The sequence below is a fragment of the Sceloporus occidentalis genome, unplaced genomic scaffold (genome assembly GCF_023333645.1).
Source record: "Sceloporus occidentalis isolate IW3139 unplaced genomic scaffold, rSceOcc1.0.p SCAF_4, whole genome shotgun sequence".
NCBI classification, from domain to species: domain Eukaryota; kingdom Metazoa; phylum Chordata; class Lepidosauria; order Squamata; family Phrynosomatidae; genus Sceloporus; species Sceloporus occidentalis.
Genome location: NW_028316984.1, coordinates 190,647,555 through 190,671,437, shown reverse-complemented (window position 1 = coordinate 190,671,437; position 23,883 = coordinate 190,647,555). Strand labels below are relative to the sequence as shown.

The following is a 23,883-nucleotide window of genomic DNA, read 5'->3' as shown; positions in this document are numbered from 1 at the left end:
TAGGATGAGGTGTTCCACCATGTATGTTAGTATTTGTAAAGATACTAACAAGTAGATACAAGTAAACCATGCCCTTCTAAACTTTCTACTTTTTCTGCCCTTATTGCAGAAGCTGTGGTTCTTAAATCACTTTGTCTTATCCTTTGACCCCTGTGCCTTTTTGTTTCATTTCAAACCTGGAGTTATTTGACCTACAGCAATTAAAATCTTGACCTTGTTTTTCACCTTCATCTATCTGTGGCAAGTTGCACTTTGGAAAGCCCTTGGTTTGTTCTCAAAGGTTGACAGTTGTGGAGTCCGAGAAATGTCTGTCTGAAAAGTAACCCCCAAGGTGGGCCTTACTCCCAAGCAAGAAAGTATTTACACCTAAGACATATGTTTGTTTTCCTGCTTCCCCACTACCGCCTGATATGAAGAAAAGTACTGTAGAATCACTACTGACTACTCTGTGTGATAACCAAATGCATATAGTGTTAATACAGCAAGAGCTTTTGTCTTGTGAGCACCTAGCAACCCCTGTTTACGGAAACTCTTAATTATCCAAATGAACTTGCTGTCCCTTGAAACATGTTGATAGTGTAGTACAAGATCTTTACAACCTGCTGGATGAAGGGATCAGACAGAATTTTGGAAACCACAGACATTTGCGTAATTCTTTCTTTGGAAGTTTAGCTGTTTGCAAGCAAGGATCTTCTATGCACAGAGGTTTGCATAGAGCTACACAAAACTGATGAAATGAACTTCTAAGAAAACTTACTTTGCTGTGACTTACTGTACTGTTTAATAGCTTTATGGTGGTGCTGGATGAGATCTTCGTAGCAGGTTATGAATCTTAAATGGAAATGTAGTTCACAAACGATTCCTCCCTGAATTACCCCAGGTGGTTTCTAGCGTTCCATTTGTCTTCTGCAAGCTGGTAGAGGTTACTTGGTAGAAACATATTAAAGAATCAATTAAGGAACCAGTATTAAGGGCCTTGTTCATATTAACCTCGTGTGTAAAACACTTTGCTCAGTTTAAAATACTGTCCTTTTAAACACTGTTGGTTTTTTTGATAGTGTGAACTATTATGTTCTTTCTGTGAAGAGTAAGTGATAAAGGCACCAAATGGATAGGTGGTAGACTGGTCACATCCCTACACTTTCCTCATAGGAGAAGAGGAGTATGATTTGCCCTCCAATTCCTGATGAATTATTATTCCTCTTGTGCTTCACCATTGGACAGGCTTGCTAGGACTGACTAGAGTTGTAGTCCAGCAACATTTGGAGAACCACAACATTGTCTACATCTATTCCAGAACTGGGATAGGCAATTTTGGTAGTCTAAGGTGACATATAGCCACCCCTCCCCAGAACCTGGAGGCTGCACACTCCTCTGCATCCCCACCACCCTTTTTTTAAAAAATGCATTTGGGGCAGAAAATTGGAGAAAGCCTGGGAATCACAAAAACGACCGTGGACACTTTTCCCACTTTTGTTCTATCAACTACCAGGGACCAGAAGAAAGTAGCATAAACATCTTTAGATAGCAGTGGCATTTTCGGCTTAACCAAGGGGGGTTAGCCATATAGCCACATTTGGGCTTAGCCAAGGGGTTAATATTGACACACAACCCCAATGGCCCTCAGTCTATATGCTTCTTACTTCTTCTATATCATGTCATAGTCTCTCAATCTGTATCATCCATGTATTGCAAACATGGGTAGAGAAGTATTCCCAAAGGTTGCTGCTGCTCTAGAGACTGTGTCCAAAGTTGTCTGTTTATAAGAAATGCTATAATATAAGCCTGTTCTTTGTGGGTAGCACAATAAACCTAGCCAGTGCCTACTTAACTGTGACAAGTCACAGTTAAGTAGACATTGGCTAGTTTTATTGTGCTACCATATTTTAGTAGTGACTTGATTAGGTCAGTGAAAATGACACAAAAATGTGTGTGAACTTTTAGGGCCTCCATGTGTCTTTCTCAAAAGAAGTTACAAAAAGCAAGGAAGAGAAGTGGGGATTTGGTTTTAAAGTCATGTCTGCATGTTTTCTTCAGATGTAAGGATACCAAAAGGCTGGCAGACTTTCCAATTGGGCTCATCAGGTATCCCATTTTCACCTGCATGGTCCTCAGGCTTGCTGGGAACAGGAAAAGCAATAAAGAAAAAAAAAACAGTTCTCTGTTTTGAAAATACAAACACACATACCATGGAAAAGCCAGACTGCTTCTATTCATCACAAAGGACACAAGGGTCCTTTGTAGGCAGAAATATTGTGTCCTTCAAATGGTAAATAATAAAAGCAGCCTGTTAATGAACAAACTATTTCATACATCATCCTTTTAATTTTCTGTAGCTGCTGTGAGCTTGAAGAACATTATTGCTGCTGCAGTTCTTTGTGCATGTAGGTGGAAGTAATCCTCATGGAAATCAGTAGGATTTGTTAGTGGATAAGCATGCTTGGGATTACAGCAATTGTGACACAACCCATTTAGATCCCATTGAAGTAAATGGGATTAAGCAGTATAGCTGTCTGCAAATTTGCAGGTTAAAACTTGCAAGAGCTTTGTGTTTTTTTTACTGTATCTGAGCTTTTAAAAGAATGAAGAGCAAATGCCCCATGCTTTCTCCCACCACCATAGTACATACCTGGACATTTTCTCTATTAGAATTATTTTAAAAAACAACCAAGTGTGTGTGTGTTGTTGCAGACCAGTGAATGGAACTGTGTTTCTCCTTTATATGCCCATTAATAGAAGTCAGTATCCTCTTGGGAATCATCACATTGTTTCTTAATCCTTATGTAGAGTGTGACTAGTACATAGTGACACTTTAAAAGCAGGAAATGCTGTTAACACTTCAGTATTCTGTTACATTCTGAACAACTAGCCTGCTTTAAATAATAAATGTCATGCCCTGAATATGTGTTTTATAGATAATTAAGCATCATGTTGCTAATATTTAACATGCACTTATGTCTAGATGTAGTTATGGTTGGACGGGAGATTTCTGTGACAAGTGTGTCCCCTATCCAGGCTGTGCTCATGGGATTTGCACCGTCCCATGGGAGTGCAAATGCGAAACCAACTGGGGTGGCCTGCTCTGCAACAAAGGTACCAAACTTCCTTCACAATAATAAATAAATATATCTCATTACTAACTGATAACTTGATAACTGTTGTTTATAAAAGAGTGTGCTTACTAGAGGGCATCTGTTTTCTAACTCGGGTGCCACTTGTCTGATTGCTTCATTGCAGCAGATGAGTTTCAGAGCTGCTACACTTGTGAGGGTTTGATGTGCTGACTCCTGTGAGATTGTCCCTATTTTGTCTTTATATTTTGTACGCTGGCAGAAATCACTAATGGCAAAGTCAAAATGTACCACAGGGGAAATGTAGGTACAGGTGGCATGTGTGTTAAAACTAGAGAGGAGTTGTGCTTGCCTGTACTCCTTTGGGAGGTACCAGATAGCCATCTACTTTTCCTTTTGTGTGTCATATGAGTACTGTAACCCTCTTTTCTCTCTAGATTTAAACTATTGTGGAAATCATCACCCATGCGTGAATGGTGGAACCTGTATGAATACAGAACCAGATGAATATAGCTGTGCTTGCCAAGACGGTTACTCTGGAAAGAACTGCGAAATTGGTACTGACAGCAATTGCTTGTATTATCTAACCTGTTATTATTATTATTATTTATGTATAGCCCACCTTTCTCCCAAAATAGGGACTCATAACCAAAAGAATAGAACAGCTGGAACTTAGCATCTAAATTGTTAAAGACGTCTTTAACCCCACATCTATAATAATACCCAGAGAGAAGGGGCTTTTCTTAGGTGAACAATAAGTATACAAATGATTGACATTTTCTTGTAAAGTGATTGTGGAGAACCTCGAACACTAGGGCCAAGAATCTATTATTTTATGGCCAGTGACCTACCTGGTTGGGGAGGTGTAATCCAAAAAGTAACTTTGCAAGCTGTGTTTCATCTACTTTAGGCAAATGGGCTTCAGAAGTAAGGAATCACCATTCAGTCATACAGTAGAGGCATATCATCCTCTTGGTTTGAGGTTCTTCTTTAGATGAGAAACATGTAGCCGAGGGGTTAGGGTACTTCCCAGATCCTCCAAATGTCCCCATTGCACTTTTTTAAAAAAAATTCACAGAAAGGATCATCTAGGCTCTAAGAGATGCAGTTGGGTTCCTTTACTCTGTTTCAATCTCCACCACCCCTCTAAAGGCCCCAAATAGTGAAATAGTGAATGTTATACTAGTGGGAAGTTACTTCGAATTTCATCAAAATGGCAGTGGTGTCATCTAGATATGTGACCTAGAGGATCCCTAAGTGTGCCTTCAATGCACCACAGCTGGCCCCCTCCAGTGTAACACCATTCCCTGAGGGTTAGGGCATAAAAGGCCCTTTCTGTTAAATAAGAAAGTCAGAAGGTGAGAAATAGATGATGAAGAAATGGATGACTTCCTGAGTTTGGAAATTATTTCTCTTCTTCAAGGATTGAGAAACGCATTTCAAAGTCTTATCAGGTACCCCTGATAGTAACTGTAGTAAGTAAGGAAAATTAGGGAGACCATGCTTTATTCTGAGCAATGGAAATAATGTTGGGAAATAATTGAAAAATAGTAAAAACATGGTTTTTTTTTAGTGTTGGGAAATCCTAATGACAAGAATCCTGGATTAATGCAAATCTTCACAGTTTCAGACTTATTCTATGCAAAATTTGCATGTGGTGTGTTCTGTTTTGAGCGTTTGTTTTGTTTTTTACAGAAAACAGCATTTTTTGTGTGTGGAAAATAATATTTCAGTGCAGAAATATTAATTCCTGCAGAGCAAATACTGTTTTCTGCACAGAAAATGGTGTGATTTGGGATATATTCTACGTAAAATTCATAGTTATTTGATGTAGGTAAAAAACTGTAATTTCTCCACAGGAATTAATATTTCTGCATTGAAATTTTTTTTCCATGCAGAAAGTACTGGTTTCTGTGCAGTAATTGTTTTGGTGTGCCAAAAGAAATCATGTGCAAATTTGTCCCAAATTGTGAATAGCCTTTGAAAAACTGCAAGAATTTTGAAGACTTTCTCACAGTGTGAAGAAAAATGCTGAAATTACTCATCGCTACCTTTGAGAAAAAACTTGAAGAATTACATCCTTATTTATTACATACTCAAGAGATAGGGGGTTTGAACCTGGGTTCAAGTACTGTTCTTTCTTTTCTCCTTAGCTGAGCATGCTTGTGTATCAAACCCTTGTGCTAATGGTGGAACATGCCATGAAATATTATCAGGCTTTAAATGCCAGTGTCCTGATGGCTGGAGTGGACCAACATGTGCAATTGGTAGGTATAGCTTGGTACATACTTTGCTGCAGAAGAAATAAACATTCCCTTGTGCACCTGAGAATTTAACAGGTGACTGATTTGTGATGTGCAGCTCAATTGCATTTCCTTCTTCCGTTACAGAAATTCTAGTCACTCAGTTACAGTTTTATTAAGTATGCATGATTTTAAAAAACCAAAAACATCTGAAAAACAACAAAACCCCTTTCTTCCTTCACCTTAAATTTCAGTCATCAGTTTGTCAGAGGAAGTGCCATATTAGAAATAACATCACTTTGAATGTCAACACAAGGGGAAGTCCCTTAAGATGGTGAGCTTTTAATCAGTCAGAACCTTTGTAACTTATATTGAGATTAGTCAGTATAATACTGCACATCACCTAATAGGTGTAGTTGTTTAATAAAGAGTTCTCCAAAGTGTTGCTGTGATCATTGCTGCTGACCAAGATGTGTCTACATGGTAGTGTTCTGAGAATCAAAGTGATATATATGCCATTCTGTGATACGATTTGTTTTTAAAAAATATCTGATTCTCAAACATTATGTTGCAAAGTCAGGCCAGGAGTGTGTTCATGCATGTGTACATGTGTGTGCGCTTAACAAGATACAAACAAGAAGATTCTACTTTATCAAGAGTAGCTGGATTCAATATGTTCCAGTAGGAGCATCTGCAAGCATTAGCTGAAAAGCAAGGTGCTACTGCTCAGCCGTAAAACCCAGTGGGTGACCTTGGCCAAGTCACATGCTTTCAGCCTTGGGGGAAGGCAATGGCAAACCTCCTCTGAACAAATCCTACCGAGAAAACCCCATGAAAGTTTTGCCTAAGGGTCGCCATAACTCTGAAGTGACTTGAAAGCACAAAACAATAACAAATGGCATCCCCCCATCTGACATTTTCTATAGTGTTACAGCCCATGTTGCACATATATGTGTGTGTACACACATACTACACACAAACACAAGGCTTTTAATGAATAAAAATAGGAATAAGCTGAAGATGGACTAGTAAGTAAGAAATATTATTGTAGGAAAGCATTAACTATACAAGTCCTGATTGTTTTGCTCTCAAATCTGCTTTCCACATTCCATTTTGAAATCAAAAGATTTTTGCAACTCCCCACACTTAAAATCATAGACAGTTACATAAATGCACATGTCCACTTAGTGAACTGCTCTGGTGTATGTAAAATGCATTATTATCTTTTCCTGATACGGAAACACATGGACAAGAGACATGACCTTACATTGGATGTTGAAGGTCTTCAAATCTATTTGTGAGCTTAGACTGCCTTTGTCTAGAAGAAAGGTGAGGAACATATGACCCTACAGATGTTACTGGATTACAGTGTGCCTCGTCTCTCACCATTAACCATAGGTGCTGCCTGAGGTTGAAGAAAGTTGCATTGGACCATAGATTCTCCACTGCACTCTGTATATGTCTGCTAGATCCCCCTTTCTGTGCTTTGAAAACATATGTGGTGGTCCTAAAGCTTTCTCATACCACGCTTTGCCTCCCTTAGATATTGATGAATGTGCATCTAATCCTTGTGCTGGCGGTGGAACCTGTGTAGATCGCATTAATGGGTTTGAATGTATATGTCCCCAGCAATGGAAAGGGCTAACCTGCCACCTTGGTAAGTTTTGATGCTTGAAAGATAACTTTTGGGGAACAAATTTTGCATTCGTTTTTTTAAAGTAGTTACCTTGTGTAATTGGTTCCTTTAATGCAGTGTCCCTTCAAGCTGGTGCCTTCCAGATCATGTTTGCATACAAGCCTGATCATCCCATCTTTGGCAGGCACCAGCTTGGGCAAGGCTTCTTTAACATAGTAGCTACTGCTTACTCGGTGGGAGAACTAGAGTGTGTAAACTGCTCCTATGAGCTCAGGGTCTCTCGATGAGCAGTGTTATATTCTATGACTTTCCTGACTCAATGCAAACTAGAACAGTGGGTAAAAATGTCTCCGGCATGATAGTGGTGATCTTAACTCTGTGGTGGGTGAAACTCAGGCATGCTTGCACTTTTGATCTATTGCAGTTCATTATGGGATACATTTTGGCTCCTAGTCCCTTACTGTGTTGTCTTTGGCTCTCCTCCTCTCCCCCCCCCCCCAAAAAAAAAAATTCTGCACCTTGCTTGACCCATATGGCATGTGCATGCTTTAGGGATATGCAGAGGCATCTCAGCAAAATCTGCAAATGCCTGGATATGTTGCATTTTTCTGTCATCTCTTGATATCCTTTGATATGCAGTACAGTATTGCATGCACTCTCCAGACATGAAAATGGCTTGGTTGTGCTTACAGCCTATCAGGCCACAATCTTTACTACCTTTTGTGTCAGGAGAGTGAAGAATGACAACATAACACATACAAACTAGTTGTCCACATACAATGAATACCTTTATTCCACCAAAATGCTGCACTTTCTTGCCACTTTTGTGCATTTTCCTAGCAAAGTTACAAGTAATCCTTGTTTAAGATATCAGTTGAACAATGACTAGCACAGAAACAGCCACTGCTCATTGTTTCCAAACAATTCTTTTACTACATTTCTGCTTCCTAAAGACTTTAGACAATAGCTTGTTCAGATTTCTTCAGCTATTTCTCTGATTTGTAATAGAATTATAAAATCTGATTCTTTGGATGCATCCATGTTGAAAATATCAGCAAACATACCAGCAGAAGAGAGTCGACTCCGTGACATCTAGCTGATAGTTTGAAAACATGGAAACTTTGCTTTGGTGCAAGGGCAGTCTATTTCTGGGTTTGTTCTTCACTCTCTGCTTTTCTTTCTCTTCTTTCACAGATGCTAATGAGTGTGAAGGGAAACCTTGTCTTAATGCTCATTCTTGCAAAAATCTTATTGGTGGATATTACTGTGACTGCATTCCAGGATGGAAAGGAGTAAATTGTCACATCAGTCAGTATTTAATTTTGAGTATATACATTTGACCCTAAAAATAATTTTATTTGTAGACTAAAATGGAACATTGTTCTTGATTCCTAGCATAAGGATTCTCTGGCATTTCCAAACATAATTTTAAGCCCTTTGAAAAACCAGCAAACACACAAAACATGTAAGGTGACTCCTTCAGAAGATGTTTCCTTGCATCTAAAGCCTTACCTTTTTGGTTGCGGAATGAACTAACTGCAAGTAACTGAGGAACTCTGGTCTTGGGGGAGATTTGTATGGGGATTTTAGTTTGCATATTGCCTGCAATTATTATTTAGACTCTTATCAACCATACTTGTATATCCTTTCCTCTGGAAAACATCAGATTGTTTGAAGTAATGAACAAAAATCTCTAGTCTCAGTCTATTCATTTGAATGACATACCAGACTTTTTTAATGTCTTGCATATTTTATTCCTAGAAATCAGTGATTGTCATGGGCAGTGTCAAAATGGAGGGACTTGTAAGGTAAGGCTGAATTAATTTTGTTTTTTTAAATGCTGTGTGGTACAATTTAAAATTCAAAGCCTGTAAAGTAACAATCACTAGGTATCAACATGGCTAGAAATGTGCATATACTGTAGGAGCACACATTCTGGCCATTGCATGTCCCAACACTAGTATTAGAGACTGCCCATTCATACTGCATATGTTTACCATTTCCCTTTAAGGATTTGACAGGTTTTAGCCAGACATTTTGTAGTGAGGAGATGGAAGGATTCTTTTGTGAAGGGAAATGGTAGGTTAATAAAATGATCACATTCTCTGTACATATAGTCAAGTTGAGCACATTTAAGCTCTGTTGATTTCAGTGAAAGGAATATTATAGAATGAAGTTTGTGCTACATTGTGCTTCAGTAGTTTAAGGTGATTACCAGTGTGGAGCAAGATTATTGGGTGTAATGTTGCTTGTGTGTAGATGCATGCATGCACACGAACTGTTTCCGTTCAGCAAACAAAGCCTGTTGTTGGTCTTCACCCTTTAAAATATAACATAAGTTGAAATTTCAAGGAGAGGAGTTTAGATTCTCCCACAGGAAGTCCATCCTCATACAGGTCCCTTTGTGGTTATAGCATTAAGGTTAGATAGGAATACTGTAGCTAAGGAAACAGAGTAAAATATGATTGCTGAAGTCAAATTGATGTGAGCTGTCTGGGTAGCAAGTGGGGAAAATTGTTTCACTGAAGTAGCCATGGGATAACTTTGAAGCAAACCAATTAAATAGTAGTATTAAGTGGCAACTATCCAAGAATTCAAAGAATTCGAACATGAAACGCTGAGCTACTTACTCTGGTATGTAACTTCTCTGTGACATCAGCCTCTGCACCACAAGGTTGGAAGGCAACTGTTGAAACAACTGCATTTCTTTCTGAGAGGGCTCAGCAACTATCCAAGAATAAGGAACTTGATTTTACCCTGTAACATTTCCACTATGGTTAACCAAATCAGTTGCAGTTTCTGATAAATTATGAATACAATCAATATAGATGTGAAGAAGAATACCTAACAGATTTTTTGTGGATGTCAATAGACTTGAATGGATAATCAGTTTTCCAGGTGAAATTGTGTCCCAATATTCACTGTCCCAGTGTTCACAGATATCTTCACCTGAAGGCATCAGGATTAAAAAAAAAAAAAAAAACCAGTCACCTATGTAAGCTTAGTGTTAAAATGTAGAAAGATATTCAAGAGTGGGAATCATGCAGTTCCCCAAATTTGTTGAACTGAAAATCCTAGCAGTCCTAGCCAATATAGACAATGGTGAATTATGCAGGGAGTTGACAATCTTAGCAATATCTGGAAAACAACATGATTTCCACCCCTGAAGGTAGAAGGTAGGCAGAAATAATCTCCACTTGAACAAGTTTTTAAAAATCGGAGTTAGATTGTTGGTGGAAATTATCACTTTCCATGGTGAAGAGAAGTGGTTATTGGAACACAAGGGAACAACTACAAAAATGTCTTGAGATTCAGATTGCAGTGGTAAGAACAATCAGCATGGAAGGTGAGGAACCTCAGGGTCTGCCTTTTCCCCATATGAATCAACCCAAATCCTGAAGTCTGCCTCTGAGACCTTTTTCTTTCCCTGTTCAAAAGGTGGGCTTGGCAGATTGCAGTTTGGAAATGAGACATTTTTCTGGATGCCCTCTTTCTATGGCACATTCTCTCCAAGGCATTTTCCTCTATATAGTCATCCTCATCTTTTTAGTACCAGGTGATGATGTAATTCTCCAGCCAGTTGGTCCCTAGGTGCCTGCTACAGGTAGATCAATCTGCTCTGTTCAGTTTGCATTGGTAGGCAGAATACAGTGTAAAGATAGTATTGTAGACTAACAGTTTTGTTTTACTTTTTTGATATATTTACTCATGGATTTATAGCTGTGGCATTTTATTGTATTGATTATAGATTATATTGTTAGAGATGTCGTTGTATTTACTATGAATATTTTATGTTTCCAAGTTACTTCAAGATTACTTTGATGGTGGGAAATGACACACAGTTTAAATGATGTATATGATGAACATTCCTACTATCCCTTGAAAATGAACACTCTGATTTTAATATCTCCCTTTCTTTAGGCTGATGTGAATGGGTATCATTGCATATGCCCTCATGGGTTCGTTGGAAAAAATTGTGAAACAGAAATTGATGAATGTATGAGCAACCCATGTCAAAACGCAGGTCACTGTGATAACCTGGTCAATGGATTTCGTTGTGTGTGTCCACAAGGCATCTCAGGAGAATTTTGCGAGGTGAAGGATACTTTGGAATTCTTAATACTGTGGATTAATTGAATTCTGGAAAGAGCCCTGTTCAAAGATGGAAAATGGAGTAACCCAAGGTTTTAGAAATGTAGTAGCCTTCTTCCTTACCCATTTAAATTGAAAACAGCATACTACTTGTGCAGGGGGATGCTGGTGGCCACTATGGACAAATGTATTCATTTAAAAAAACAAAAACCTCTTGCACTTTTTCACAAACCAGGCATAGGACAGGTTACAATATAGTGCTTGGCATGCAGCGAAAGTATACAGCTACCACTAAGCATCAGAAATTTTAAATGGGTACCTTCTTCTGTCAGCTGCCTTCTTCTCATGCATGGCCCAGCTCTCTAACCAAACTGGCTGATGTTGGTGCTGGTCTAACCTCGTAGTAGTTCTCAACCTGTGGGTCGCACAGTCCATCTTTCACAGGGGTTGCCTAAGACCATCAGAAAACACAAATTTCCGAAACAGGGGTGCTCAATGTGGACTCACTCATCCCACCTTCATTCTTTTTGTGTTTACTAGATCTGAAGGGTAATTGTAGCCACATTGGATTCCCATTTGCATTGAATCTAGTATCTGTTAAAGCATTATGTGTATGCTAGTTAAGTTTGGCAGGCTAGTGCAATGAGTTTTTAAGGCCAAAGACAAGTGTGATTACTCTGGATGCATGTGGTAGAGATTTTTTTTTTTTTTAAAAGTTATATTTACTGTCATAGCACATTGGTTCTAAGTTAGGACAGGAGGTAGACTCAGACTGGGTTATGGAAGCTGTTAGCATGGGTTTCTCTGGATGGAGCAGAGTGGTAGACAAAATGGAGGCTGGAGAACCAACCCCCTGTGGGTCTACCCCTTCTCTAACAAAGGAAGGGCAAAGATTGATACTCTTGTTTCAAGGAAGAGGAAATAGAGATTGAGAACAGCAGTCTACATATCAAAGAAGTGGTTACTTAAAAAGATCCAAGACCTTGCTATCTATCCCCCAATCCCATTAGTTGTTATGCTTTTTAAAAGTGGTACATGAATACCTTTTGTTGTCAGATCTTCTCACTAAACATGCAAAGTCTGCAAATGGAGGAAATTAGGTCTCAGGTTACATAAACACCAGAGTAAGACTTGATTAGTATTCTGCTTCTGAGCTTCGGGTGTTTGTTTGTTTGTTTGTTTGTTTTCAGGATAACAAATCGTTTAAAGAGGTATAAACTTTCTCTCTGTTGTTGTGCGACTTCAAGTCATTTTCTGATTTATGGGAACCCCATCACAGGGTTTTTGTTTTTTTTGTTTTGGTTTGCACAATTTGTTCAGAGGGAATCTTACTCTGAAACTGAGAAGGTACAATTTGCACAAGGTTACCCAGGGGTTTTCCATGATCGAGTGGGATTTGAACCCTGGTCTCCAGGTGTCTTAGTCCAGTACTGAGACCACTATGCTGCACTGACTCGTTCTCAGTGTGATTCTTGTGGTCCTTTGTGTGCTCCTGCATAGGACAACACTGGAGGTGCTGTGTGGTCTGGACTACTTACTGGTTGGTATGGAGGCACCCAAGTATGGATACTCTTTCTGCTCTGTCTGCAAAATATCTTAAAACTTTTCTTCTTCTTCATTGTCTGTGTGATTCACACATATGAGATGTTCTGCACCTACAAAGACACTGTTGGAACCTTCCACAGCTGGTGCAGGTTGACTTCTTACAATGATCTGTAACTTTTGGTTATCAGATGAATAATGATGAAATTTGGCAGAATGCCCTTAGCATCTCAGGAAGTGTCTACCTCACATTCCATTCAAGTTTTTTCATCCCACTACAGAAGCTAAACTGTAAAAGGGAAGCATACATTAGTAGAAGGAAGCAAATGGGGGATGTGTGATCATTCTGGAAGAGATGTTCTCTCTACCTCCCCCCTCCCCTTAACAGCCTGCCTTGTTAGAAAAAATACAAATTTTAAATTCTGTGTAGGCAAAGACCATTTTGAGTGTCTTCAAAGTAAGTTCAGCTTTGCTGGAGTAATGGAAAAAATTACGGTGAATGTACCCCAGCCAAAGTATAGAATCTTTCTCTTATAGGTGCTGTGTCTGCTTTGCTGATAGGTGGGTCCTGCCTTAAAACAAATGTAGTTGACATAAGACCAACTACATTAAGATTAGTAACTTCCTTATAAGGACTTGTCTGTGTAAAGGTTTACATCCTGCAAGACTTGTTTAAGGTTGGCACGTTCATCACAATAATAGTAACAAATCAGTTTTAAACCACCTTGGTAAATGTACACATTCACAGAATTAGAAAGGCAAAACCTACTTGCTGTATATGAACAGCATGTTCATAAGTTTCTGCATAGAATGCAAAAGAGGAGCTTAAATTAAAAATAAGACTAGGCTAAGTAGCTGTTACATAATTGAAAGGTATCTGATGAGGGACTCTTACAGTAAGGGCATATTCAAAATCCATGTGCAGTTTTTTTGCACAGATTTATACCCAATGAAAAGCAGTTAAAAGTGTGCCCGTAACATAAAAGCATTTAAAGTACTTAGAGGAAACAGTTCCCTGATACATTCTAACACAGTTCATTTGACACTTTACTTCTAAACATTACTCTGTCTTGCAGGGAAAATAGCGGTCCAGAGGTTCTTGGGAATTCTGCCAAGTGTGCATTATTTCTGGAAGTGACACATGTAATCCTGTCTGTGTCACGTTAGCATAACACAAAGGAGGAAAAGTATATATACTGTCTTGATCTCCTTGGAGGAAAGACAGAGAGATCATGAGGCTTATAGTATCTTAAGCAGGTAAAGTCTGTAAGGGGAAATGAAAGGATATGTAACATGCATGATTGCATTTCATGTCTTACTTTTTAAATGAGAGATGGGGAGCATGGAGAAGGAGGATTGGCATTGCTGTTTCAGTGGAAGCTTTTCAGGAGAGAAATGAGTACAGTAGCCCCTTGATATCCACTGGGGTTTGGGTCTAGGATTTTGGTTGTGGATACCAAAATCCATGTGTGCTCAAATCCCATTGTGTACAATGGGGTCCCTTATATAAACTGGCAAAATCAAACATTTGTGTTTTGAAATTTATATGTATTCTTAGGATATGTTCCATCTGTAGATGGGTGAATTCATGGCTAAAAATCTGTGAATATGGAGGGCCAACTATACCTATGAAGGCCCTCCCTCCATCCACCACCATCCAGAGAGAAAGAAGGGCAGGCCAGCTCCATTGGGCCTAATCAGAGTAAGAAGAAGGGCCCTCCCTTCAGTTCCATCTGCCATGGTCCAGGCCTCCCTTCTCACTGCCATTCCCTTAGAATCATAGAATCATAGAGTTGGAAGAGACCACAGGGGCCATCCAGTCCAACCCTCTGCCACGCAGGAAATCCAAATCAAAGCATCCTCGACAGATGGCCATCCAGCCTCTGCTTAAAGACCTCTAAGGAAGGAGACTCCACTACACTCCGAGGGAGTTTGTTCCACTGTCAAACAGCCCTTACTGTCAGGAAGTTCCTCCTAATGTTGAGCTGGAATCTCTTTTCCTGGAGCATCCATTGCTCCGGGTCCTAGTCTCTGGAGCAGCAGAAAACAAGCTTGCTCCCTCCTCAATATGACATCCCTTAAAATATTTAAACAGAGCTATTATATCACCTCTTAACCTTCTTTTTTCCAGGCTAAATGTCCCCAGTTCCCTAAGTCTTTCCTCATAGGGCATGGTTTCCAGGCCCTTCACCATTTTAGTTGCCCTCCTCTGGACACGCTCCAGTTTCTCAATGTCCTTTTTGAATTATGGTGCCCAGAACTGGACACAATATTCCAGGTGGGGCCTGACCAAAGCAGAATACAGTGGCACTATTACTTCTCTTGATCTAGACACTATACTTTTATTGATGCAGCCTAAAATTGCATTGGCCTTTTTAGCTGCCGCATCGCACTGTTGACTCATGTTCAACTTGTGGTCTACTTGGGCTCCCAGATCCCTTTCACATGTAGTCTCATTCAGCCAGGTGTCCCCCATCCTATATCTCTGCATTTTATTTTTCTGCCCTAAGTGCAGTACTTTACATTTCTCCATGTTGAATTTCATTTTGTTAACTTTGGCCCAACTTTCTAGTCTATTCAGGTCATTTTGAATTTTGATCTTGTCCTCTGGGGTATTAGCTATTCCTTCTAATTTGGTGTCACCTGCAAATTTGATAAGTATGCTCCCAATTCTGCCATCCAGCTCATTGATAAAGATGTTGAATAACACTGGGCCCAGGACAGAGCCCTGTGGGACTCCACTGGTCACTTCTCTCCAGGATGTCTTTTGTGTCTTGTGTCTTTAGATTGTAAGCCCGAGGGCAGGGAAATATCTAATTAACGATCTATAAGCCTCTCTGATAGCCTTTTGGCTGAAGAGCAGGGTATAAATTATTATTATTATTATTATTATTATTATTATTATTATTACCTCAGTTTCCTGTTTTGTGTGGAGAAACTGTTCTTTATATGGGCAGGGATAATTCAGCCTTCATTACTGCTCACGTGCTCATTGCCCTTAACTGTTGGTTTTCCTAGGAACAAGTAGGGATTTTAAAAAAAAAAGAAATTACTGAACTTCTCCAGTATTTTTGTACATAAGAGCACTTGTGAGATGGCCATGCCCTTTTGTTTTGCATGGAAACTCTTGAGTTCTGGTCTCTCTCTTTCTGGCTTTGCGTCGCAAACGAAGATTCAGGAAGGACTCATCTGGTCTAATACACAGAGAAAAGGATGTTAGGCATTGCAAAGTGGAGAAGTGCATTAACAAAATGGATTGAAAAACAGGATAACAACATAACAGGAAGCCTGGTTGTGGTTTGCTGAATTCAGGCTTAGTTTTGCCTTCAAACCCATCCCTACAGATTGTGGTTAGCTATGGTTAACCACAATCAGAAGATGAGAGTTGGTTGGCACATGAATTATGTTTTTTGAGGTTTGTTTAAACCACATCTGATTATTCCCATGCCTAGAACTATGGTTTGTCCCTGTTTTGTTTTCTTGTTTGCCTACCCTGACAAAACTGGACAAAAATGGGGAAAGCAAGTCATGATTTGTTTGTTTGTTTATCTGTAGAACAATTTCTGTCTGAAGCAGCAAACCAAGACTAAATTAACCCCGGATTAGTGAACACAGATTTTGAATAGCAGTAAACAAAAAGTCTATCTTAACATAGCAAAACATCTGTCTAATATTAGTAAGACTAGCTTTGCAATATTTAAGTTGTGTTTATCTGGAATAAGATACAATAATTAGCAAAATACTGCTGACATTGAGTCATATTCCTGTGAAAGTATTCAAATAACTTGTAAAGGTCGAAGTAGGCTCATGTCTACAAAAGCTCATGCTACCAGCTTTTTCCTTTCAGTTAGTTTCCAAGCTGCTGCAAACAACCCTTTGTAACTGTTTTTGATACAATCCAACATTACTTGTTAACATATTTCAAGATAATTTGGTTGATGATGTCTAAATCTTTTGCAGATTGATACTGATCTCTGCAAGCCTAATCCTTGCCAGAATGGAGCTAAGTGTTATGATCTGAGAGAAGACTATTACTGTGCTTGCTCTGATGACTATGATGGAAAGAACTGCTCTCATCTCAAGGATCACTGCAAAAATAATTCTTGCAAAGGTATATTCTGTTCTGAAAAACAAAACAAAAAGCTTGTACTTCCACTTGTTGAAGCCTAGATCTCAGAAGTCATATGAAAATGGTCTTCTTGCAGGGGAAGTGACCACATATGAAACTGCTTTTTTTTTTTTTTGTTAATTAGTATTACATATTTAACCATGTAAAAAGGGGGGTGGGGATCCACAGTGTGTGTATTTGATTTTAGAGTGCATCAATCATCCTACAGAAAATAAATAAATCTGGAGGTTTTCTCAAATGTTTATTTCTTTCACTTTTCTGCACGGACCCTGCTTTCTAATCACTGTTAAATAAAATTCAATGAAGATTTTTTTAACATCAGAAAGAATCAATATAACAGTATTCACATAACAGAATCCAAATAACAGTATTCTGCTTGTGCAGCAATACTTTCTGCCTTTCTCTCTCACACCTTCCAGAAATTTTCTCCAGACATTTCTCCAACGCCAGATTATGAGGCCCCTTTCGTATAGGTTTTTTTAGCACAACTATCAGAATAATCTCATGAACTCATTCCGGTTTTGTTGTTCACACTACTTTTTAAATCAGAATCACATCTAAGTACACCTCTGCAAGTTTTGTTGCTTAAATTTGTTAGCACTCGAATAAAGATGGAGTCAGTGATGTGGATGTATTCAAAGCATGGTCAAGGCATGCAGAGTTTTATCTCGGGTCTATTCACACAGCCAGCAATGCACATCTTTTAGGAAAACTCGGGGGGGAAACTCGAGATCGATTATCCTAGATTAAGTGGGGGTTTTGGTAGCCCCCTCCCAACTTAATCAGGTGCATTGAAAATGCATGTGAACAACAAATATTCAAGCCAGATTCTACCGGGATTATTTTCACTGTCTGAATGAGAGGCCTAAGAACATATATGATACTTACAGGTGAAGGGTGGCTCATCTTCGTGCCATTATTTTGACAGAAGCTGTTCAGTCAGTAGGAGGAGCTAATTGCACTTATGCACTCATACAGATATGCTATCAAACTTGGTGGCTATCCAGCCAGATGAGAGTGCAGTTCATGAACAGAATTCTGGCCAGTTAGTAAGCAGGTTTTACACTGCAATCTTGTCAGTGTGGCCTTTGTGACAAGAAGGAGAAGGACCAGCAACCATGAAGGAAGGAAGGCATTGAAACAATAGGCTGCTCAGAGTTGGAAGATTTTGCTTTCCCTTGGCACAGCTGGATGACCCTGGAAAAAGTGCTAACCTCTATTGTAGTGACCCCAGAGTATTCTGCCTTACATTGTACAATGCCTGCCAAATATTAAAAACAACACTTAGCGCATCTTTATTTCACAAAAGCTTCTGCTGAGCATCTATTTATTTCACGAAAGCTTCTGCTATGATAAATCTTCCTGTCTTAGGTTGTCACAAAGTTCTCTTTGTCCTTTTTGCTAAATGTTAGTGAATTTTTAAGGTTTGGTTAATGTATACAAAGCACTAGAAAGTATACATGTCACTCTTGTGTTTCCAAAAAAGAAAAAACAGCAACAACACCCTTTCTCTCCTTATTCTTAGTCATAGACAGCTGTACAATAGAGGTCTTCACAAATGCTACTCGGAAAGGCGTCCGCTTAATCTCCTCCAATGTGTGTGGGCCTCATGGACGGTGTGTCAGTCAACCTGGAGGCAATTTTACTTGTGCCTGTGAGAAAGGCTTTACTGGAACATACTGTCATGAAAGTAAGTGGAGGAAAAATTATTTTACAAAAAACCAAAGCTTTATAACTTGGACTTATTTTAAGGAACATTATTTCAAAATTATTCAGGCTATGAGCAGAGGTGCCTTAATGGTTTTGAAAGCCCTGCTCACAAGTTCAAGATACAAAGCTTGGTCTTGGCTGACTACTACTATGAATAGTAGCAGTTTGCTTTCTGCAGGAATATGGACAGATGCCTTCCTGCATTCAGTGAAGTGAAAATGTCAGATCATGGCTACTGATCCACAAACACGTGAAATATGTTCTGCATATAGTGGATAGGATAACACATTTGGGTACATGGGGCAGGGGCCTAAAGAAATTTGTTTGTTTGTTGTTCGTTTGTCTTCAGAAATGTTTCTGCATTGCTTAGACACTGCATAGCAAAACTACTGCCTGCTGTATTAAAACTGAGTTTAAGCTGAATAGCATAGAAAACGGCAGAAACTGTAATCTTACTCTTCTCTCCCCGTGCCCCTTTGAAAAGGATTTTTTCATGTGGGCTAGGCAGAAGGTAGATCAGGATATTTTGATAAATCTTTGAGTGATCCGAACTAGATTGCTAAGGGTATCTGATTCAGCAGTCTTTTTGTTATGAAAAACATGTTTTTAGAGACCCAGAATGGATTACTGTATGATGCAACTAAGGTTTCCTCTGGGCTAAGCATGTACAGAAACTTGATTTCCATATCCATTTAAATCTCTGCCTGTGCCCTGAGTCACTATTTGGAATCAAGTTCCAATTAGTAAACATGAGAATTCTTTGTTCAGAAAGAAATTAGTCTTACGAGCCTTAGTTTTGCTTATCTGTTCTGTATATGTCTGATACCAATAGATGAACGTTTTTTCACATTATTGAAATCCAGATAGGGTGAACAAGACTTGCCACATTGGGAGCACTCCCAGAGACAAACTAAGCAAAATAAATAGCAGGATCTTCAAATAAGTGAATGTCACATCCTGAATATTCCTCACAAGATCAGCACAAACAAAGGCATGATGCCTGTTTGATTTATTGATCCCTAGTTGAGGGAAGGGGCATCTGTTGCGTCAGTGGCGGCTTTCCATGGAAAACCTAGATTGCACTAGAATTCAAAGATACAGCCATGTTAGTGTGTAGAATCAGTATTTAGAGAGATGTTGTAGCACCTTTGAGACTGAAAGAAAGAAAGAAATTGGTAGCATGAGCTTTCGTAAAGTTCACTCTACTACCTCAGATGCATTTGGTGGAGTGGAAGCCAGGCACAGACATACGTAGAGAGTTCTTGAAGCATATTGTCTGTGCCTGACTTCCACTCCACCAAATGCATCTTAGGAAGTAGCTTGAAGTCTACAAAAGCTCATGCTGCCAATTTCTTTCTTTCACTTAGTTTCAAAGGGTGCTTCAAGATCTCTCGACGTACTAGATTGCACTAAACATCCCAGTATTGTATTGAGATAACTGGAGTATTTTCAGGCATGTATTTCGTTGTAAAGTGGTCCCAAAACTTAGACGAGTTACCTTTTGGACTACATTTCCTTTTCCAAATTCTGTTTTGCCCTAAATACTGATTATTGAAATATTGAATGAAGGTTTCTGCTTCAGAAAGTTATTTAACCTCTAGAAATAATTTACTACAAGGAAAGAGCAATGGCATGTCAATGGCAGACAGATAGCAGATAAAATGGTTTAGACACTGTGTATTTTCACCTTTAGATATCAACGACTGTCTTGGAAAACCTTGCAAGAATGGTGGGACTTGCATCGATGAAATCAACGATTTCAGGTGCTTCTGCCAGAGTGGCTGGGAAGGAAAACTGTGTGATATCAGTGAGTACAACTAAATGCTAACCTAGCAGAAGTAGCCATGGGACTTCTCTGTCAGGTGCAGCTCAATTCTGAGACTGCTTTATTCAGAAGTTTATTGGGCTTATTTGAGAAAATATGGATAAGATAGCTTGTTTTGCACCTGACCAAAAGATACAAAATGTGTGCCCTATAAATAAATTGATTATGTGTGGCTTTGTTTTCCCAATTATATTAGTAGTGTTGTTTTAAAGAAGACATTGACATTTCTCAATGTTAGAGAAAGCTTGGTTGCTTGTTTTTTTAAGTTATATACTATCCTTTTGGCCCCCTAAAAGATGGACACTCAGGGGCAGTAATAAATTTTAAATAAAATCTTTTTTAAAACAAAAGAGAGAGAGGATTTTAAACACAAAAATCATTAACAGAATAAAAGAGTCCAATTAGTTAAAGCTCTTTCAGCAACTAGTCCATTTTAAATTTCCCAAGGCTAGTCTGAGTAAAAAGGTTTTTGTCTGGCAGCAGAAGAACAGTAGGGATAGGACCAGCTTGCCTCCTGTCACAGAAAGTCCCAGAGTTTGGGGGGAAACACAATTGCATAAGTAATAATAGTCCGTGCATCCTTCCAAACCTTGAATTGTCCTTTTGTACTGGCAGAATGCTTTTAAGGAGTTTACGAATTGAAAAGTTTACTATATCACAGTGAACAGTTACTATCCTCATTGTTTTAAGTACTTATTCCCATTTGAGCAGACCGCTAGGGCTGAATTTTATTGTTAGCTAAACATCAAAAACTTCCATTTGGATCAAAATGATCCAATTCTGTAGATACAGTGATTTTGCCTTTGATAAAGTCAGACCATTGGTTTAATACCTAAAGTGTTTTATCTCCTTAGTGGGGGTGACTCTAGTCTCCTCTGCTTTGGGCAAAATTATTTCCCCAGGTTTGAAATATGGAATCCTTTAACTGGAGAAGTGGCAGGGGCTGAATTTGATACTGAATGTACATCAAGATGCTTAGTTTACTGAACTGAGGTCCTCCCATGGAATTAACATGGTACTGGGAGAAGACTAAGATTCCAAAATGTGGTTTGATGCCAGTCTCAAGTCTAGGTATTAAAATACTTACACCTGTCTTATCCTCCCAACAATCCTGTGAGGCAGATTAATATAATAATTAAAATGTACAGAGCTGAGATCAGAAGATACTAAAGTCCTAATTAAAATCAATAGGAATTTGATTTCATAGTAGACATGTCCCTTTGATTTCAGAGGAACTTGCCACAACTAGCTTCCTCTGCTTCAGAGTTTACGAGTCAACAGTTCAACACAGGATAAAATTGCTCAAGGCTATATATAGTTATTCAGGAAGTCTATAGCTAAGGTATCATTTGAATTCAGATCAAAGTGTGATATTATATATCTTAATGTGGCTCATTAGGTAGCTTTTATTAGGATTCTTAAAACTAGTCCTTAGCTGCTTCTGCAGTCTCAACAGCAGAGTAGTGTTCTCAAATGCTTTTTGCCTTATCTTAAGTATTTTTTTCTGTCTTCTTAGATGTTAATGACTGCTCCCCAAATCCATGTCATAATGGAGGGCAATGCATTGATTTAGAGAATGACTTCTACTGTGAATGTAAAAACGGCTGGAAAGGCAAAACATGTCATTCAAGTGAGTGCTCTGAATATTGCTGAAAATAATCAGAAATTGGAAAGGAAGTTCTTAAACATTTTGAAATATGGATTTGATGAAGGAAGTCATGCACAAACAAGTCCAATAATTAGCTGGTTTTCTCTATGTAAAACCACCAAGTTAAACTACTTGCACAGTGTGTTCAGTGAATCTGAAGAGGTGGCTTTGGAAGTATCTTAGCAGTCTTTTTTTTTTTTTTTTTCAAAATGAAAAGCTATAGTTGCTGTTCGATAGCATTATTTTACAAAATTATTCGTTTAACTACCTTTTGCAGATATTATTTTCATAAAATAATATTTAGGTTGTTCAGTTGTTATCCTCCATCCAGAAAGACCCTGTATTGTTTCAAAGCTTGAAAGGAGTAAGCCTAGTGTTTACAGTTCATGCAGTGCTGTAATAGGGGCTCTAATACTATATAATTCAAAACATAAAACTCTGGCACCTAAAGGGAAATAAGTTTGTTCAAGTAAACACATTCTTATATTTGTTGTCATGCTCTTTAGGTGAGTACCAGTGTGATGCAAGTACTTGTACCAATGGAGGAACGTGTTACGATGATGGGGATACTTTTCGATGTTCTTGTCCTCCAGAATGGAAAGGAAGCACTTGTAACATTGGTAAGTGGTTTATCTACACAGTAACATTCTCTTCAGATTGGAAAGGCATCTGCTTTGTTGAAGAAGCTAATTATAAGCAGTCTGTTTTTACCTTCCCCCAATCATTGAATGACCAAGAGAAAGCATGGTTAGTCTCTGTTTTGTACAGGGCAAGCTGTTGTGTAGTCATAAAAATTGTCATAAAAATTAAAAACAGTTTTTGCTGAGTGCATAACAGAAAAGGTTAATGGGATTGGCTTCAAGTGAAACATTTTCCTTTGGGTTTTCTACTCCAGAAAGATTTTGAGATAAGATAACAAAGGAGATAGCAAATTTTCTAAACACATATGGGCAGAAATGTAACATATAACAGGGTAATAAACATCGGTATATTAATCGTGACCCATTTCAACTAGCAGCTGGGGGCCACTCTGGTGCTCTCTGTTGCACACATGCACTAACACATGTTGAAAGCTAGACAGGGCTTTGTGGAATAACTTCCCAAGGGAAGCCTGCCTGGCTCTTTTGGAGGTGTCTTCAAGAATCTGGAAAAAAGTGGTTTGGGGAAGCTTTAGGTGCTGTATCAGATGGCAGTTGTTGTTAGGCTATTTGATGGTATAATTACTGTGGACTAAAGTACTTTTTGCCTAAAGTACTAAACAACATAATTAAAATGCTTTTAGTAAGTTTCATACTTTGATGTCAGCTGGCCTTCTGTGTTAAAATCACTAGTAAAACTTTATTTTATTTTCTACTAAAGCAAAGAACAGCAGCTGTACTCCTAACCCTTGTTTAAATGGTGGAACCTGCGTTGGCAGTGGAGATTCTTTCTCTTGCATCTGTAAAGAAGGCTGGGAAGGGCGCACATGCACTCAGAGTAAGTGTGTTCTCCTCTTTCCTTGTTGAAATCAGCACTTCTAATGGCAGTAGTACTTTAGAGTATCTTAGCCCTTAGTATTCCAGAGGAAATAGTTCTAAACACTGTGTTTTCATCCTTGAATATCAATGAGTCTGTGGATGCCTAGGATTGGATATCTTAACCATAACCAAGCTACATGTCGCATTAGAACAGTTACTTTCAGTATTATATTTGGGATTTTATTAGCATACCAATATGCTGATTTTCCTCAGGTGTGGCTGAGCTTTGGTTTGTGGCTCAAGACAGAACGTGCACAAATTGTTACGTCTACTCTAAATTTCTAATGCTACTTTGAAATTATCTTTAATAGCAATTTTCTCTCAGTTAAGTTGTTCCATACACTATAAACAATGTTGATTGCTATTATTTGCTTATACAAACAGTGGGTTTGGGTAGTGCTGTCTGAAGCATCGTTTTTAATGTATATCCCTCTGTGAGGGAAAATAGTCTGTGATGCCTGGAAATAATC

General features: G+C 38.7%; 1 protein-coding gene across 2 annotated transcripts in view; it reads left to right on the top strand.

The window, feature by feature from the left end:
- Positions 1-23,883, top strand: part of JAG2 (jagged canonical Notch ligand 2) — a 134,773-nt gene that overhangs the window by 91,311 nt on the left and 19,579 nt on the right. Inside the window, exons 6-18 of one of the 2 annotated variants that reach the window (XM_089522707.1) lie at positions 2,963-3,093; positions 3,509-3,628; positions 5,225-5,338; positions 6,858-6,971; positions 8,145-8,258; positions 8,712-8,758; positions 10,872-11,045; positions 16,545-16,695; positions 18,239-18,403; positions 20,117-20,230; positions 21,765-21,878; positions 22,403-22,516; positions 23,256-23,372. In XM_089522707.1, coding sequence (XP_089378833.1) covers positions 2,963-3,093; positions 3,509-3,628; positions 5,225-5,338; positions 6,858-6,971; positions 8,145-8,258; positions 8,712-8,758; positions 10,872-11,045; positions 16,545-16,695; positions 18,239-18,403; positions 20,117-20,230; positions 21,765-21,878; positions 22,403-22,516; positions 23,256-23,372 — 1,589 coding nt within the window. The remainder of the gene's footprint in view (positions 1-2,962; positions 3,094-3,508; positions 3,629-5,224; positions 5,339-6,857; positions 6,972-8,144; positions 8,259-8,711; positions 8,759-10,871; positions 11,046-16,544; positions 16,696-18,238; positions 18,404-20,116; positions 20,231-21,764; positions 21,879-22,402; positions 22,517-23,255; positions 23,373-23,883) is intronic. The other variant, XM_089522708.1, reaches the window with a different exon arrangement.